At 42.2% G+C, this 15013-nt stretch overlaps 1 protein-coding gene across 2 annotated transcripts; it reads left to right on the top strand.

Annotated features, from left to right (window-relative positions):
• The first annotated feature begins 7267 nt into the window (after nt 1–7267).
• Nucleotides 7268–14851, top strand: LOC129819078 (uncharacterized). Of its 2 annotated transcripts, XM_055875620.1 has the most exons (7): nt 7268–7787; nt 7955–8069; nt 11525–11640; nt 12301–12400; nt 13005–13126; nt 13375–13469; nt 14163–14851. In XM_055875620.1, the coding sequence occupies exons 1-7, from the start codon at nt 7697–7699 to the stop codon at nt 14208–14210; spliced, it is 687 nt and encodes a 228-aa protein (XP_055731595.1). In that variant the 5' UTR covers nt 7268–7696; the 3' UTR covers nt 14211–14851. The 2 variants fall into 2 exon arrangements, with proteins under 2 accessions (XP_055731595.1, XP_055731596.1); XM_055875621.1 differs by lacking the exon at nt 13375–13469.
• The last annotated feature ends 162 nt before the right edge of the window (nt 14852–15013 follow it).

The raw sequence follows: 15013 nt of genomic DNA, 5'->3' as shown, positions 1-15013 counted from the left end.
GGCCAGCACGTCAAACTGTGGGCAGAGGGAGCTGGGGTCCAGACAGCAGATAGTGGGAGAGGTGGAGAGGGCAGTGGACTCAGTGGAGGACACTGCTACCTCCTACCTGATGGGTAAGTACACATCACTTCTACAATCAATGAATCCAAATACATCAGCACTTTTACAGTAATCCGGCCTACACCAGGGTAACACGGGACATACAGGGCACCACTGCTCCTGCCATCTTTTTCCCTGTGTGATTTTATTTCCTTTTTAGGTGTTTATTTTTAAAATTTATTTTGCCTTTATTTAACTAGGCAAGTCAGTTAAGAACAATGTCTTATTTTCAATGACGGCCTAGGAACAGGTACCTGGCCAGCCAGCCGAGTGCAGGTGGGCATTCCCGTCAAGATGAGGCTCCAGCTGCTCCCTCCCCAAATACACACAGTTGCACACATACACAGGTACACAGACACACACACACTGCTAGGAATGTTCCCCTATTTACATGTATGTGTGTCAGAGTTTAGGGACGGTAAGCAAGTGTTTTAGAAGAGCCGTCTGGTGTGGGAGGACATGCAGATTCACTCCAAGTTCCTGGACAGAAAGGTGACATGATTAGTCTTTTCCTACACCCTACCATTACACCCTACTCTCACCTAGCTCCTTACTGTTAAACCACTAAGCCCTACTCTCACCTAGCCCCCTACTCTTAAACCACTAACCTCTAAGTTTCCAACATGACCTGACGTGTGTGTGTGTTACAGGACGAGTTGATGGCTGAGCATAGACTTCTCCCCCTTAGCGTCACTCTGACCCTTATGCGGCACCTTCAACACCTCACCTTGACGACACACACTGTGGCTGCGTCTCAATAGTTTAGTAGGTTCCTCTCACAGGCACTTCAGTGCGGACAATACTCTTCTTGTTAGCACTTGTCACTAGTATGTAGAGGCCCTCAAGATCATCAAATATGAATGCTTTTATGGATGTTTTGTATTTTATTTTGTGATATGTTTAGTGTTCTACTGTTTTTGTTTGTATGAGGTGCACTTAAACAAATTTCAATTATCAGTTGATGTGGATAAAATAATGTGTAGTTTCCAATTTACCATAGCTACTGTCCAAGCCTGAAGCGGGGTTGTTTCAGATGCATACAGTCCACATTCGAAGTTTCCAAACGGAAAAACATTCATTGAGATCCAGGGATATGGTGCAACAAAAAGGTTCATTCTTCTTATATCTAACCAAAAAATATTCTCCAATCAATTTAAAGCATAGATTACTTGACGTGAAAAATACATAGTGTGTCTATATGGTCAAAAGACTAAACCGCTACCGTGTTTAGCTAGGACTCCCCTCCCCCGAAGGCCCAACTTCCTGCATTTATCCTATCACTAACACACTTACCACAATACAATGAATGGGCGATGGGGGAGGGGGGGGGGGGGGAAACTATTTTACACTAATAACAAAGGAATATAATATATCTTTAAGGGGCGCGTACTGGCGGCAGAGAAGTCAGGCGCAGGAGAGCAAACATTGTGTTACAACAGCGCAGTTTAATAATAAAAATCACAGTAAACAGAACAATCAATACAATGGGTACAAAACCTGTCGCACACCAGAATAACGTGCACAAGCACTTACAATAAACAATTCCGGACAAGGACATGGGGGAAACAGAGGGTTAAATACACAACATGTAATGATGGAATTGAAACCAGGTGTGTGGGAACACAAGACAAAACAAATGGAAAATTAAAAGTGGATCGATGATGGCTAGAAGACCGGCGACGCCGACCGCTGAACGCCGCCCGAACAAGGAGAGGAACCAACTTCGGTGGAAGTCGTGACAATATCTCAATCAGGTAAATATAAATCATAAAGGTACGTACCTAATATTTCATCATATACATTAATATATTTACACATGTACACGGAGCTTTGTGTGTTCTGTCATTTATACAAATATGTCCAAATCGGCTCTAACATAATGTATTTCATGTCTTGTATATTTTCCCATCTTTATTTCTGTTAAGAACTTTATACTCGAGAGTGTGACACATTTGTGGTTGAATCAGAAGTATGGATTAAAGTACGCTCAGCACTTTCAACTGGCCTTTACCACTTGCCAGTGGACCAACTGGCAAGTGTCTTCACTGAAATTTTCATCCTCTCCCTGACTGAGTCTGTAATACCTGCATGTTTCAAGCAGACCACCATACATTACATTTACATTTAAGTCATTTAGCAGACGCTCTTATCCAGAGCGACTTACAAATTGGAAAGTTCATACATATTCATCCTGGTCCCCCCGTGGGAATTGAACCCACAACCCTGGCGTTGCAAGCGCCATGCTCTACCAACTGAGCCACACGGGACCGTAGTCTCTGTGACCAAGAAATCGAATGTAACCTACCTAAATGACTACAGCCCCGTAACACTCAAGTCAGTAGCCATGAAGTGCTTTGAAAGGATGGTCATGGCTCACATCAACACCATCATCCCGGAAACCCTAGACCCATTCCAATTCACATGCCACCCCAACAGATCCACAAATGACGCAATCTCAATCGCATTCCACACTGCCCTTTCCCACCTGGACAAAAGGAACACCAATATGAGAATGCTATTTATTGACTACAGCTCAACGTTCAACAGCCTAGTGCACACAAAGCTCATCACTAAGCTAATGACCGCGGGACTAAACACCTCCCTCTGCAACTGGATCCTAGACTTCCTGACAGGCCGCCGTCAGGTGGTAAGGGTATGCAACAACACATCTCCCACACTGATTCTCAACACGAGGGCTCCTCAGGGGTGCGTGCTTAGTCCCCTCCTGTACCCCCAACACCATCATTAAATTTGCTGACAACACAACAGTCTGATCACCGAAAACGATAATCAAATGGCCTCCCGGACTATTTACATTGCCCCTCCACCCACTTTGTTTTTACACTGCTGCTACTCGCTGTTTATTATCTATGCATAGACACTTTACAAATGACCTTGACTAACCTGTACCCCCGCACATTCACTCGGTACCGGAACCAAAGGGAGTGACATATATAGGGCAGGTAATCAAGAAGGTGATGGAGTCCAGGTGAGAGATGACGTGCAGGTGCGTGTAACGATGGTGACAGGTGTGCGCCATAACGAGCAGCCTGGTGACCTAGAGGCAGGAGAGGGAGTGCATGTAACAAATACAATTTGATTTGACAGCTTATAGGGAGGAGGTCAGAGACCTTGTAGTGTGGTGCCAGTAAAACATCCTCTCCCTTAATGTGAGCAAAACAAAAGAGCGGGTCGTGGACTACAAAAAAAGGCGGGCTGAATACGCCCACATTCACATCGACGGGGCTGTAGTAGAGTGGGTCGAGAGATTCAAGTCCCTTGGTGTCCACATCACCAACAAACTACCATGGTCCAAACAGAACAAGACAGTCCTGAAGAGGGCACGACAACACCTTTTCTCCCTCAGGAGACTGAAAAGATTTGGCATGGGTCCCCAGATCCTCAAAAAGTTATACAGCTGCACCATCAAGAGCATCCTGGCCGGTTGCATCACCGCCTGGTATGGCAACTGCTCGGCATCAGATGCTCGGCATTTGTTAGCTAATCCAAGTTTATCATTTTAAAAGGCTAACAGATCACTGGAAAACACTTTTATAATTATGTTAGCACAGCTGAAAACTGTTGTTCTGATTAAAGAAGCAATAAAACTGGCCTTCTTTAGACTAGTTTGTGGGTTCGATTACGGGCTAAAAATGGCCAGAAACAAAGAACTTTCTTCTGAAACTCATCAGTCTATTCTTGTTCTGAGAAATGAAGGCTATTCCATGTGAGAAATTGCCAAGAAACTGAAGATCTCGTACAATGCTGTGTACTACTCCCTTCAAAGAACAGTGCAAACTGGCTCTAACTAGAATAGAAAGAGGAGTGGGAAGCCCCGGTGCACAACTGAGTAAGAGGACAAGTACATTAGAGTGTCTAGTTTGAGAAACAGACGCCTCACAAGTTCTCAACTGGCAGCTTCATTAAATAGTACCCGCAAAACACCAGTCTCAACGTCAACAGTAAAGAGGTGACTCCGCGATGCTGGCCTTCTAGACAGAGTTGCAAAGAAAAGGTCATATCTCAGACTGGACAATAAATAGAAAATATTAAGATGGGCAAAAGAACACAGACACTGGACAGAGGAACTCTGCCTAGAAGGCCAGCATCCCGGAGTCGCCTCTTCACTGTTGACGTTGAGACTGGTGTTTTTAGAACACCTACACATTCAAGGGTTTTTCTTTATTTTTACTATTTTCTACATTGTAGAATAATTGAAGCAAAAAAGTGTCAAACAAATCAAAATATATTTTAGATTTGAGATTATTCAAATAGCCACCCTTTGCCTTGATGAAAGCTTTGCACACTCTTGGCATTCTCTCAACCAGCTTCTCCTGGAATGCTATTCCAACAGTCTTGAAGGAGTTCCCACATATACTGAGCACTTGTTGGCTGCTTTTCCTTCACTCTGCGGTCCGAGTCATCCCAAACCATCTCAATTTAGTTGAGGTCGGGGGATTGTGGAGGCTGATGCAGCACTCCATCACTCTCCTTCTTGGTCAAATAGCTCCTACACTGCCTGGAGGTGTGTTGGGTCATTGTCCTGTTGAAAAACAAATAATAGTCCCACTAAGCCGAATCCAGATGGGATGGCGTATCGTTGCATAATGCTGTGGTAGCCATGCTGGTTAAGTGTGCCTTGAATTCTAAATAAATCACAGACAGCGTCACCAGCAAAGCACCCCCACACTATAACACCTATTCCTCCATGCTTTACATTGGGAAAAACACATGCTAAAATCATCCGTTCACCCACACAGCGTCTCACAAAGACACGGCGGTTGAAACCAAAAATCTCCAATTTGGACTCCAGACCAAAGGACACGTTTCCACCGGTTTAATGGCCATTGCTCGTATTTCTTGGCCCAAGCTAGTCTCTTCTTCTTATTGGTGTCCTTTAGCAGTGGTTTCTTTGCAGCAATTCAGCCATGAAGGCCTGATTTACGCAGTCTCCTCTGAACAATTGATGTTGAGATGTGTCCGTTCCTTGAACTCTGTGAAGCATTTATTTGGGCTGCAATTTCTGAGGCTGGTAACTCTAATGAACTTATCCACTGCAGCAGAGGTAACTCTGGGTCTTCCATTCCTGTGACGGTCCTCATGAGAGACAGTTTCATCATAGCTCTTGATGGTTTTTGCAACTGCATTTGAAGAAACTTTAAAAGCTCTTGAAATGTTCCGTATTGACTGACCTTCATGTCTTAAAGTAATGATGGGCTGTCGCTTCTTTTTTGCTTAGTTGAGCTGTTCTTGCCATAATATGGACTTGGTCTTTTACCGAATACCCCCCCCCCACCCCCCGCCATTACCTTGTCATAACACAACTGATTGGCTCAAACACACTAAGAAGGAAATAAATTCCACAAATTAACTTTTAACAAGGCACACCGTTAATTGAAATGCATTCCAGGTGACTACCTCATGAAGCTGGTTGAGAGAATGCCAAGAGTGCACCAAGCTGTCATCAAGGCAAAGGGTCTCAAATATAAAATATATTTTGATGTGTTTAACACTTTTTTGATGACTACATGATTCCATATGTGTTATTTCATAGTTCTGATATCTTCACTATTATTCTACAATGTAGAAAATATTACAAATAAAGAAAAACCCTTGAATGAGTAGGTGTTCTAAAACTTTGGAGCAGTAGCGTTCATGGAAAGATCATGTCATGAATGTTGAAACAAAGTGTAAGAAGGTGGTGAATCTTATGCGCTAGGTCTCTGGTTATGAATGGGTTGCTGACAGACAATCGTTGATGGATATTTATAAAGCTCAATTGATTACGGGTGTATAGTTTATGGAACAGCGCAAAGACTTGGCTTCAGAAGCTGGACAGAATCCAGTATATAGCTTTAAGGATATGTATTGGAGCATTTAAATCAACATCTGTATGTGTCTTACAAGTGGAGGCAGGTGAGATGCCTTTGGATATACAAAAACATGGTCATTAGTTTATTGGGTTCGGTTGAAAAGCTGTGACGTTGAGCATCCCACTGCTACTGTTAGATGACTGTTGGGAATATACTAGTAGACAAGGCAGTGGTTTTGGTTGGACATTTGGAAAGCTTGCTGATGGGAGTGGTTTGAGGGAGTTAGAGGTTGGTCCTTCTGTGGTGATAGGGGATGTTCCCCCATGGTTACTCCCAGATCATGTTGTTGATCTAACCTTGGTAGAGAAAAGGAAAGATTGGTCAGAAGTCAGTGATATAGGGAAACTGGTTGACAATTACATTGGTAGAAGTTTTAATGCTTTTTTACTACTTTTCACAGATCGATTCAAGGACCCAGATAGTGGAGCACAGGAGCAGGCGTTTTAAGTTCCTGAATTTGATGTGCTGATATGTAGAAGACTAACAGATGAACTGTCAGTATACTCAGTTGAACTGTTGGCGATAATAGTTGCCTTCCAGTGTGTGGAGGACATACAACCTGTTAGAATTATAGTATGCTCAGATTCTGTCTTTATTGAATAGTTTATCATCTGGTAAATCTAATAGGAGTGACCTACTATTGGAGGTATTCATGTTATTATGAAGAATTGAGAGAATGGGTGTAGTAGTGAGATTCTGCTGGGTCCCAGCACATTCGTATGTGGAAGGGAATGAAATTGTAGACCAGTTAGCCAAAAGAGCTTTGAAACGAGATATAATTGATATTAATGTTCCAATGGGTAGAGGTGAGGCCAAATGTAAGATCAGAGCCATTTTGATAGATGTGTGGCAGAAAAGATGAGACTCTAAGCACAAGGGTCAGCATTTATATGCCCTCCAAAGAAAGGTCGTGGACCAAGATTCAAAGGTCAGATTAGGACGTGGTGTTTGCTCAATTGCGCTTAGGAAATTGTACATTGAACTCATTATTACATCTGGTTGGCAAGCATGTGAATGGTTTGTGTCTGGAGTGTATGGTCGGTGAAATGGTGGATCACGTGTTGTTATATTATATTGATAAGTATGTTGAAAAGAGGGAAAGATTGAAGTGTAGGGTCATTGAGGTTGGGGGGGGGGGGGTTGGAAGGGATTTTGAGCGATGGAGGAGGGTCTATTAGAAGTTAGTATGGCTCTTTTTATTTTCTCAGAAGTACTGAGTAGGATTTAGAAATGTTGTAAACCGTGATTGACCACACACTCCAGCACTGTAGGTGGCGGCATGCACCTTTAATGGTGGTTTGCAGACCGCCATTATATCATAGAAGAAGAAGAATCTTTGCGAATGACATAAGAAAAATAAATTAATGAATTCGAAATTATTATCAGTCTTAGTTGTTTAAGTTCGTATATTGATTGAACGAACAGTACAAGGATCCCATTGTTATCGATGTGCCTCTGAATCGTATCTGTGTCAACAAGCTAGCTAGCTAATTTAGCTATACATCATCAATTGAGTCTGTCACTGTCAGTCTGATCTAGCTCGTCGATCATAGTTGAGATGTCTTGCAGCTTTTGAAGATAGTTAGTTAGCTAGCTACCTCTGTACTTTTCGTTCGAGGTCTCAAATATGAACTTGTAAGTCGAAAAACAAATCAGACAATAGAACATGTCAGGTTAGCATTGTAAACAACAGCAGCGAATAACCAGTCAAACATCACATCATCATGGAGGATGAGGAAGATCTCGAGGTACTTGGCGAACAACTGTACGATTTAATTTACCCCAAGCACGCTGAGATCGCCGGGAAACTCACAGGTGAGTCACCCATAACGTTTTACATTTACACTCACATTCAAATGGCAAAGCATTACGCAGCTATGTAGGCATATGCATTACTACCAATATGTTATAGCTAGGTAGTAGATTACATTTTACAACATTGTTTCATGGTATATTGAGATGTAATTGTAATTGGGTCGGAGGCATGTTGCTGGAACTACCTGGGCCTGTCCTGACTCGGATTCAGCAGGATGAAGCTATGCTGACAGAGGCCCTTGAGAAAGCCCTCCGAGCTCTGCAACTACCTCAGGGCCCCAGGTAAGATTGATAATACCACATTCTTAGACGCTAGCGTTAACTACTTTAGCGCCTATTAACGATAGTATCTTCTGATCGGAGGAGTTTTGTTAAGAGACCGGAGTCTTGCTTTAATAGGCTGGACATTACATTTTTAATTGCGCTTTTTTTTCCAAATAAAAACTTGTTCATTATGTCCGCTGTGGAGCCCAATTTCATAATATTACCATCTGTCCCAACTGCTTGCCGTAGTCTTGAAGTAATCGTGAAAAAACGTTTTTTTTAGGGCATTGTTCAACCTGTTAGCACCTATTAGTTATATTGAGCCCCGTGGCACCAACTCACCTTCTGAACGTTCTATTCCCAGCTCATTGTTCAATGTCACAATGCCAAATAATAATACTTATTGTGAATTCCAGTACCTGGCTGGTTGATGAATGTGACAGTGTATTAACTAGGAAAATGCCCTATTTGTATTTTATTTATTCACATTGATTTAACTAGGCAAGTCAGTTAAGAACAAATTCTTATTTACAATGACGGCCTACCAAAAGACAAAAGGCCTCCTGCGGGGACGGGGGCTGGGATTAAAAATGTGAAAATAAATATAGGATAAAACACACATCACAACAAGAGAGACAACACTACATAAAGAGAGACCTAAGACAACAACATGGCAAAGCAGCAACATATGACAACATAGCATGGAAGCAACACAACATAACAACAACATGGTAGCAACACAAAACATGGTGCAAACATTATTGGGCACAGACAACCGCACAAAGGGCAAGAAGGTAGAGACAACAATACATCACACAAAGCAGCTACAACTGTCAGTAAGAGTGTCCATGATTGAGTCTTTGAATGAAGAGATTGAGATAAAACTGTCCAGTTTGAGTGATTGTTGCAGCTCGTTCCAGTCACTAGCTGCAGCAAACTGAAAAGAGGAGCGGCGTATGGGCTTTGGGGACCTTTAACAGAATGTGACTGGCAGAACGGGTGTTGTATGTGGAGGATGAGGGCCGCAGTAGATTATTTAGATAGGGGGGGATTGAGGCCTAAGAGGGTTTTATAAATAAGCATCAACCAGTGAGTCTTGCGACAGGTATACAGAGATGACCAGTTTACAGAGGAGTATAGAGTGCAGTGATGTGTTCTATAAATAGCATTGGTGGAAAATCTGATGGCCGAATGGTAAAGAACATCTAGCCGCTCAAGAGCACCCTTACCTGCCGAACTATAAATTATGTCTCTGTAATCTAGCATGGTTAGGATAGTCATCTGAATCAGAGTTAGTTTGGCAGCTGGGTTGAAAAAGGAGCGATTACGATAGAGGAAACCAAGTCTAGATTTAACATCTCAGGCTTTGAGATGTGCTGAGAGAAGGACAGTGCACCGTCTAGCCATACTCCCAAATACTTGTATGAGGTATACTTGTATGAGGTGACTACCTCAAGCTCTAAACTCTCAGAGGTAGTAATACCACCTGTGGGAAGAGGGGCATTCTTCTTATCAAACCACATTACCTTTGTTTTGGAGGTGTTCAGAACAAGGTTAAGGGTAGATCAAGCTTGTTGGACACTAAGAAAGCTTTGTTGTAGAGCATTTAACACTAAATCCGGGGAGGGACCAGCTGAGTATAAAACTGTATATAAATGGATGAGATGGCTTCATAATGCCTGAGCTATATTCTTGATGTAAATTGAGAAGAGCGTGGGGCCTAGGATTGAGCCTTGGGGTACTCCCTTGGTGACAGGCAGTGGCTGAGATAGCAGATTCTCTGACTTTATTCACTGCACTCTTTGAGAGAAGTAGTTAGCAAACCATGCCAAAGACCCCTCAGAGACACCATTACTCCTTAGCTGGGCCACAAGAACAGAATGATCTACCGTATCAAAAGCTTTGGCCAAGTCAATAAAAATAGCAGCACAATATTGCTTAGAATCAAGGGCAATGGTAACATCATTGTTGTCTTAGGTCTCTCTTTATGTAGTGTTGTGTTGTCTCTCTTGTTGTGATGTGTGTTTTGTTCTATATTTATTTTCACATTTTTAATCCCAGTCCCCGTCCCCGCAGGAGGCCTTTTGTCTTTTGGTAGGCCGTCATTGTAAATAAGAATTTGTTCTTAACTGACTTGCCTAGTTAAATAAATGTAAATAAATTAAATAAAAATAGGGCATTAGGCCTTATATCCAAACAGATTACAGAACCATTCTGGAGAGTTCTTGGAAAGAAAGAACATTTCCTCAGTGTTGTGTTGTCTCTCTTGTTGTAATGTGTGTTTTGTCCTATATTTATATATATATTTTTTTTAAAGCCCAGGCCCCTGTCCTCGCAGGAGGCCTTTTGTCTTTTGGTAGGTCGTCATTGTAAATAAGAATTTGTTCTTAGCTGACTTGCCTAGTAAAATATAAAAAATAATTTGCCCCCTTTTTTGCATGTTCTGCAGACAGGGTGACCATCTTCGATTAAGTTCCCCTCAGCACTCTTGTAAAACCCAAAATAATTTGCCCCCTTTTTTGCATGTTCTGCAGACAGGGTGACCATCTTCGATTAAGTTCCCCTCAGCACTCTTGTAAAACCCAAAATTCAACCACACTTTTTGGTCCAGATTTGGTCCTCTTAGAAGGCTGAACAATCTCCCGAGCGCTGTCACTGCCTTCCGCCATGTTTTCACACTAAACAAAACCCACGTTGCATGCTGCGCCTGCATCAGACGGTTGCTAACTTTGGTTGATGCTGGACAGTATTTACCGTGAGATTTTCAAACTGTGGTAAGCAAACACGGTTTTAATGATAATTCATATTTGAAACGGTAATACTAATTGTCAGGGAGTTTTATCGTGAAACCAGTAACCATTTCACCCCTGACCTATTTATGCTGTTTAATATGACATGTAGCCTATTTGAAATTATGTGCAAGTCTTACATTCACCTTTTTCATGTTTATTCAAATTATATGGTTTGGTTTCAATACTTCAAAACTAAATGGTAGGTCCAGGTGGTCACAAAAATAGATGGGTGTTAAATTGTGATTTTAATGAATTAAGCATATTTGGAGCTGCAGCTTTTTTCCTGTGAGTACAGAGTGGTTTTTAGCTAAGTGATTGGAAAAAGACCGGAGTGGTTGGATTTCTAACCACTCAACTCTGCTCACATACCCTGATCTGTAGACACCTCCGCCACACCTTCATTTATTTGATCTCCACCCCAAACAAATAGCGTTTTTAAAGGCAGTAAATGAGGCTGAAAAGTTCATAAAAAGGGAATTGCGCTCCATTTACACATGCTTAACTCGGGTTGAACTCCGCCCCATGTGAGTTTCTGTGTCACAATTTGGTTGAGTTTGATCTTAACTAACCTCCAGAGCCCAGGCTTCTCGTAGTCTAGTCAATGAGACGGATTTGGAAGGATGGCCATGTTAGACTAGACCTCAACTAACTATGATCTCTCCATGACTTCTGTCTTGGCAGCAATACAAGGATGTCAAAGGAGGAAGATGAAGCATCTGCCTCTTCTGACTCGCTTGGGGAACAGCTGTTTGAGCTAGTGGACATCTACAACACTGGACACACACAGAAAATCACTGGTAATCAACCTACTGATCAGTAAGCCAATCATCTCTCCTCCCTCCAAACGTATGATTTATTTTATTTACTTAACCCTTATTTGACCAGATTAGTCTCATTGAGAGAAGAAATCTTGCCAAAAAAGCAACACACAAAGTTTGACACTTTTCTGCTTGACCAAAAAGGTCGACAACCTGAGTTAGGCTCTGCATAAATTAATTCCTTAAATCTCCTCCAATGGCAAACAACTGGTTGTGAGACACTCACTCCCTGCGTGTATTTCAGGGGGAGTTGGGATATGCAAGAAATACATTTCCATTACACCCTTCTACAAGTGCTTAACCGGACAAATATAGGCACCCCCCAAATTATTATTATTATTAGGTGTTAACAAATACCAGGTGTAGGCAACTAGATTCAGCTGCGGGACGATTTTTGTTGGACCTGATTTTTGCTGAATTCCTGGTGATTTTAGTATTTTTTGACCCAAAACTAAAATTCTGTTTTATTTAAAACATTCAATTTTTATTACAAAAATATGTTTGGGACCAAGAAAATCACTTGCTGGCCACCTGTTGCTGACCCCTGCCCTATACAATGCGAATCCACACAGTGCAAGCGCAGGCTGATCCTTTATGAACCAACAGCTTATAATGCTTCCCTAACATGTACCACTCCAGGCATGCTACTGGAGCAGCATAAAGAAGCGGTGCTGCATCTTCTCTCAGAACCCTCACTACTGGAGGAGCAGGTGAACCTGGCCTTGAAGACACTGCAGGAGTGAGTGTGGAGCTGGACATCATTGTGGGGAAGAAAGATATTATGAAGGACTTTGTTTGTATATCCAGACACAACGCTGATGAACCTCTGAATGGATGGAAACTAGACTGATGAGGCTACTTTCTGTTAATGGCCGTCATTCATTTTAGATCTGTCAGTCAAGCAGACTGAGGCCCTGTCCAAATACATCCCATATTACCCTAGAGTTGGGTAGGTATATGTTAGTAGCCACTGATTAACTAATTATATTTTTCCGCCATATTGGTTACACCTACAGTATCCACACTCAGATCTACCTAAAAGCCTTGAGGATACAGGACTAGGGGTTGTTTCTGAATGGGCCATTGGTCTCGAAAGGAGAGCCTAGAAACCTGACACAGAAGGCTAAGACGGCGTTCCTCACTTATACAGTAATATAACATTATCCATCCATTTTATGGTGTCATTATTGTACATCCAATAGTAAACACATGGTGATACCAGAATAATATCTAACACCTCTCTAGTCGCAGGCCATAACGTGTGGGATACTTAGCCTATAATGTGCAGTTTTTTTAACGATATTCATGGCGTGTTATGTTCCCCCTACCCCGTTTTGCTGTAGGCTGGGTGTGGAAGAGACAGACGCGAGTGACTCATCAGATGCCGATGACACCGAGAGGCTGGAAGAGAGGTTGTTTCTACTGGTGAAGGAGATGAACGCAGTGCACTCAAATGACATTACAGGTTAGCCCTGCCACTAGCCAGTCCCAATTTGATCCCCACTCACCCTTTGGCCCTTCAATATTTGCAGATCTGTAAGGCGGAAAAGCAATATGGTGGCAGCTTTACCACTAAACTGTTTAAACATACGTCTCTAGAACGAAATGTCTCATTGAGTGAACTGTAATATCACAGATACTGCTAATGCCGTCTATCATAAACCATTTTAGTGGTCTGTGATGGTTAGAATTGAGAAGGACTCTGTCTCGTAGGCATGCTTTTGGAGATGGACCCTGCCGCTCTCAGACAGATGCTGAGCGACCGCGCCGTGTTGGAGGAAGCCGTTCAAAAAGCACAAGCAGCGCTGGTAACCTTCAACCGAAACTACCCACGTCAACATATTGATTGATTGTTTGGTCCACTAATTAGTGCCCCGCTCATATGGACACTATTTCATCAAGTATGTGTCCACAGAGCACAAAACAAAAAACTACATTTAACCTTATCCCCAGGCTATTGCGCACAGCACATATTATAAGCCTGGGATATCAACGATTCAAAATTGGCCTTAGTGGGAGTGACCTTACTGAGTAAATTATTTGGAGGCAAGACACTTATGGGGGAGGGTAGCCTCAGCACTGTCATAAAACAACCATATGCTCCGGTTTTCAAGGGAAATTGAAGAGAGAGCCTGTGACTCCCGCTTTCAGACGTTAACAAGGCGACACTCCATTTTACTGGATTGGTTGAACACTGCAGAAAAGAACATCGACAGTTTTGTTACTCTCGTCAACAAGAGCAGAATGTGTGGGGGGGGGGGGGGGGGGGGGGGATCTAGTTCCAGGCATTTGTATTACACCTGCCAAGTTTGGTTAGGAGGAAGGTGCTGTGGGAGATAATTGGTTGGTAGATTAAGCCGATTTAAAATAATGCTGATGCGGAGGTAGTTTATCCCAGCCTTTCTATTGTGCAATGTCAAAAACTCCCATATACACATGAATTACAATCTTGCTTTGTTAGCCTATAGATTCTAACTACATTTATTTGGGGATTTTTACAGGAAAGCCTTTGGATCCAAGAGGACAAAGAAATCACCAAATCCAAATGAAGTTGGCCCAAATACTGTGACATTTCAGCTGAAGAAAACTACTTTATGAACACATGAACATTTATGTGCCACTAACCCACAGAATCATAGCTGCCATAAAGGGGTGTATGTATGTACTGCATTCTAAGTGGCGATTCCTGATATTTTTCTCACTCTAACTCCCAACACTTGTCAGTGACTTGTTTCGGAGTGCAATGCACTTTAGTTAAGGCCACACTCATGATTGGACAGGAAGGGGAAAATGAGCCAGTGAAGTGTGCTGCGTTGCCCTCACACACTTGCTAAAAAATAAAACCAGGCACCCTACACTCCTTGAAATATACATGCAAATGCTCCTTTAGACTGCAGACTTCAGGAGTGGAGAATGGAACAGGCCTATAGTCTTTATTTTTGTTGCTTCCAATGCTATAGGAGAATTTGACCACTGTCTGAGTTGATTGGATTTTTCTACTTGCCAGAGTTGTCAATGAGGGATAGGTAGTGCTGGTCCAAAATACTTTCATCCTGCAGAGAGTAACTACATCTGTAGTGCCACAGTGATGCCAACAGACTTGATATTGCACACATTTTAGGCCCACTGGTAGTTTTATGGATATTTGTTTGTACTTCACTCAATAATAAAAATGAATTCAGTAACATTACACACAGATTATAATATTCCATATTCAGACACTGTTGGGATGTACTGCAATAACGTGTGAATAGGAAATGTATTTTGATATGTAGATGAAACACGACACTCCATGATGATCCCTGGATACTAATTAGAATAGAATGCACTAGACATAAAACAAAATTAAACA

This window comes from Salvelinus fontinalis, chromosome 21 (assembly GCF_029448725.1).
Source record: "Salvelinus fontinalis isolate EN_2023a chromosome 21, ASM2944872v1, whole genome shotgun sequence".
Classification (NCBI taxonomy): domain Eukaryota; kingdom Metazoa; phylum Chordata; class Actinopteri; order Salmoniformes; family Salmonidae; genus Salvelinus; species Salvelinus fontinalis.
The sequence above is the reverse complement of the archived record's forward strand: the minus strand, read 5'-3'. Positions and strand labels throughout refer to the sequence as shown.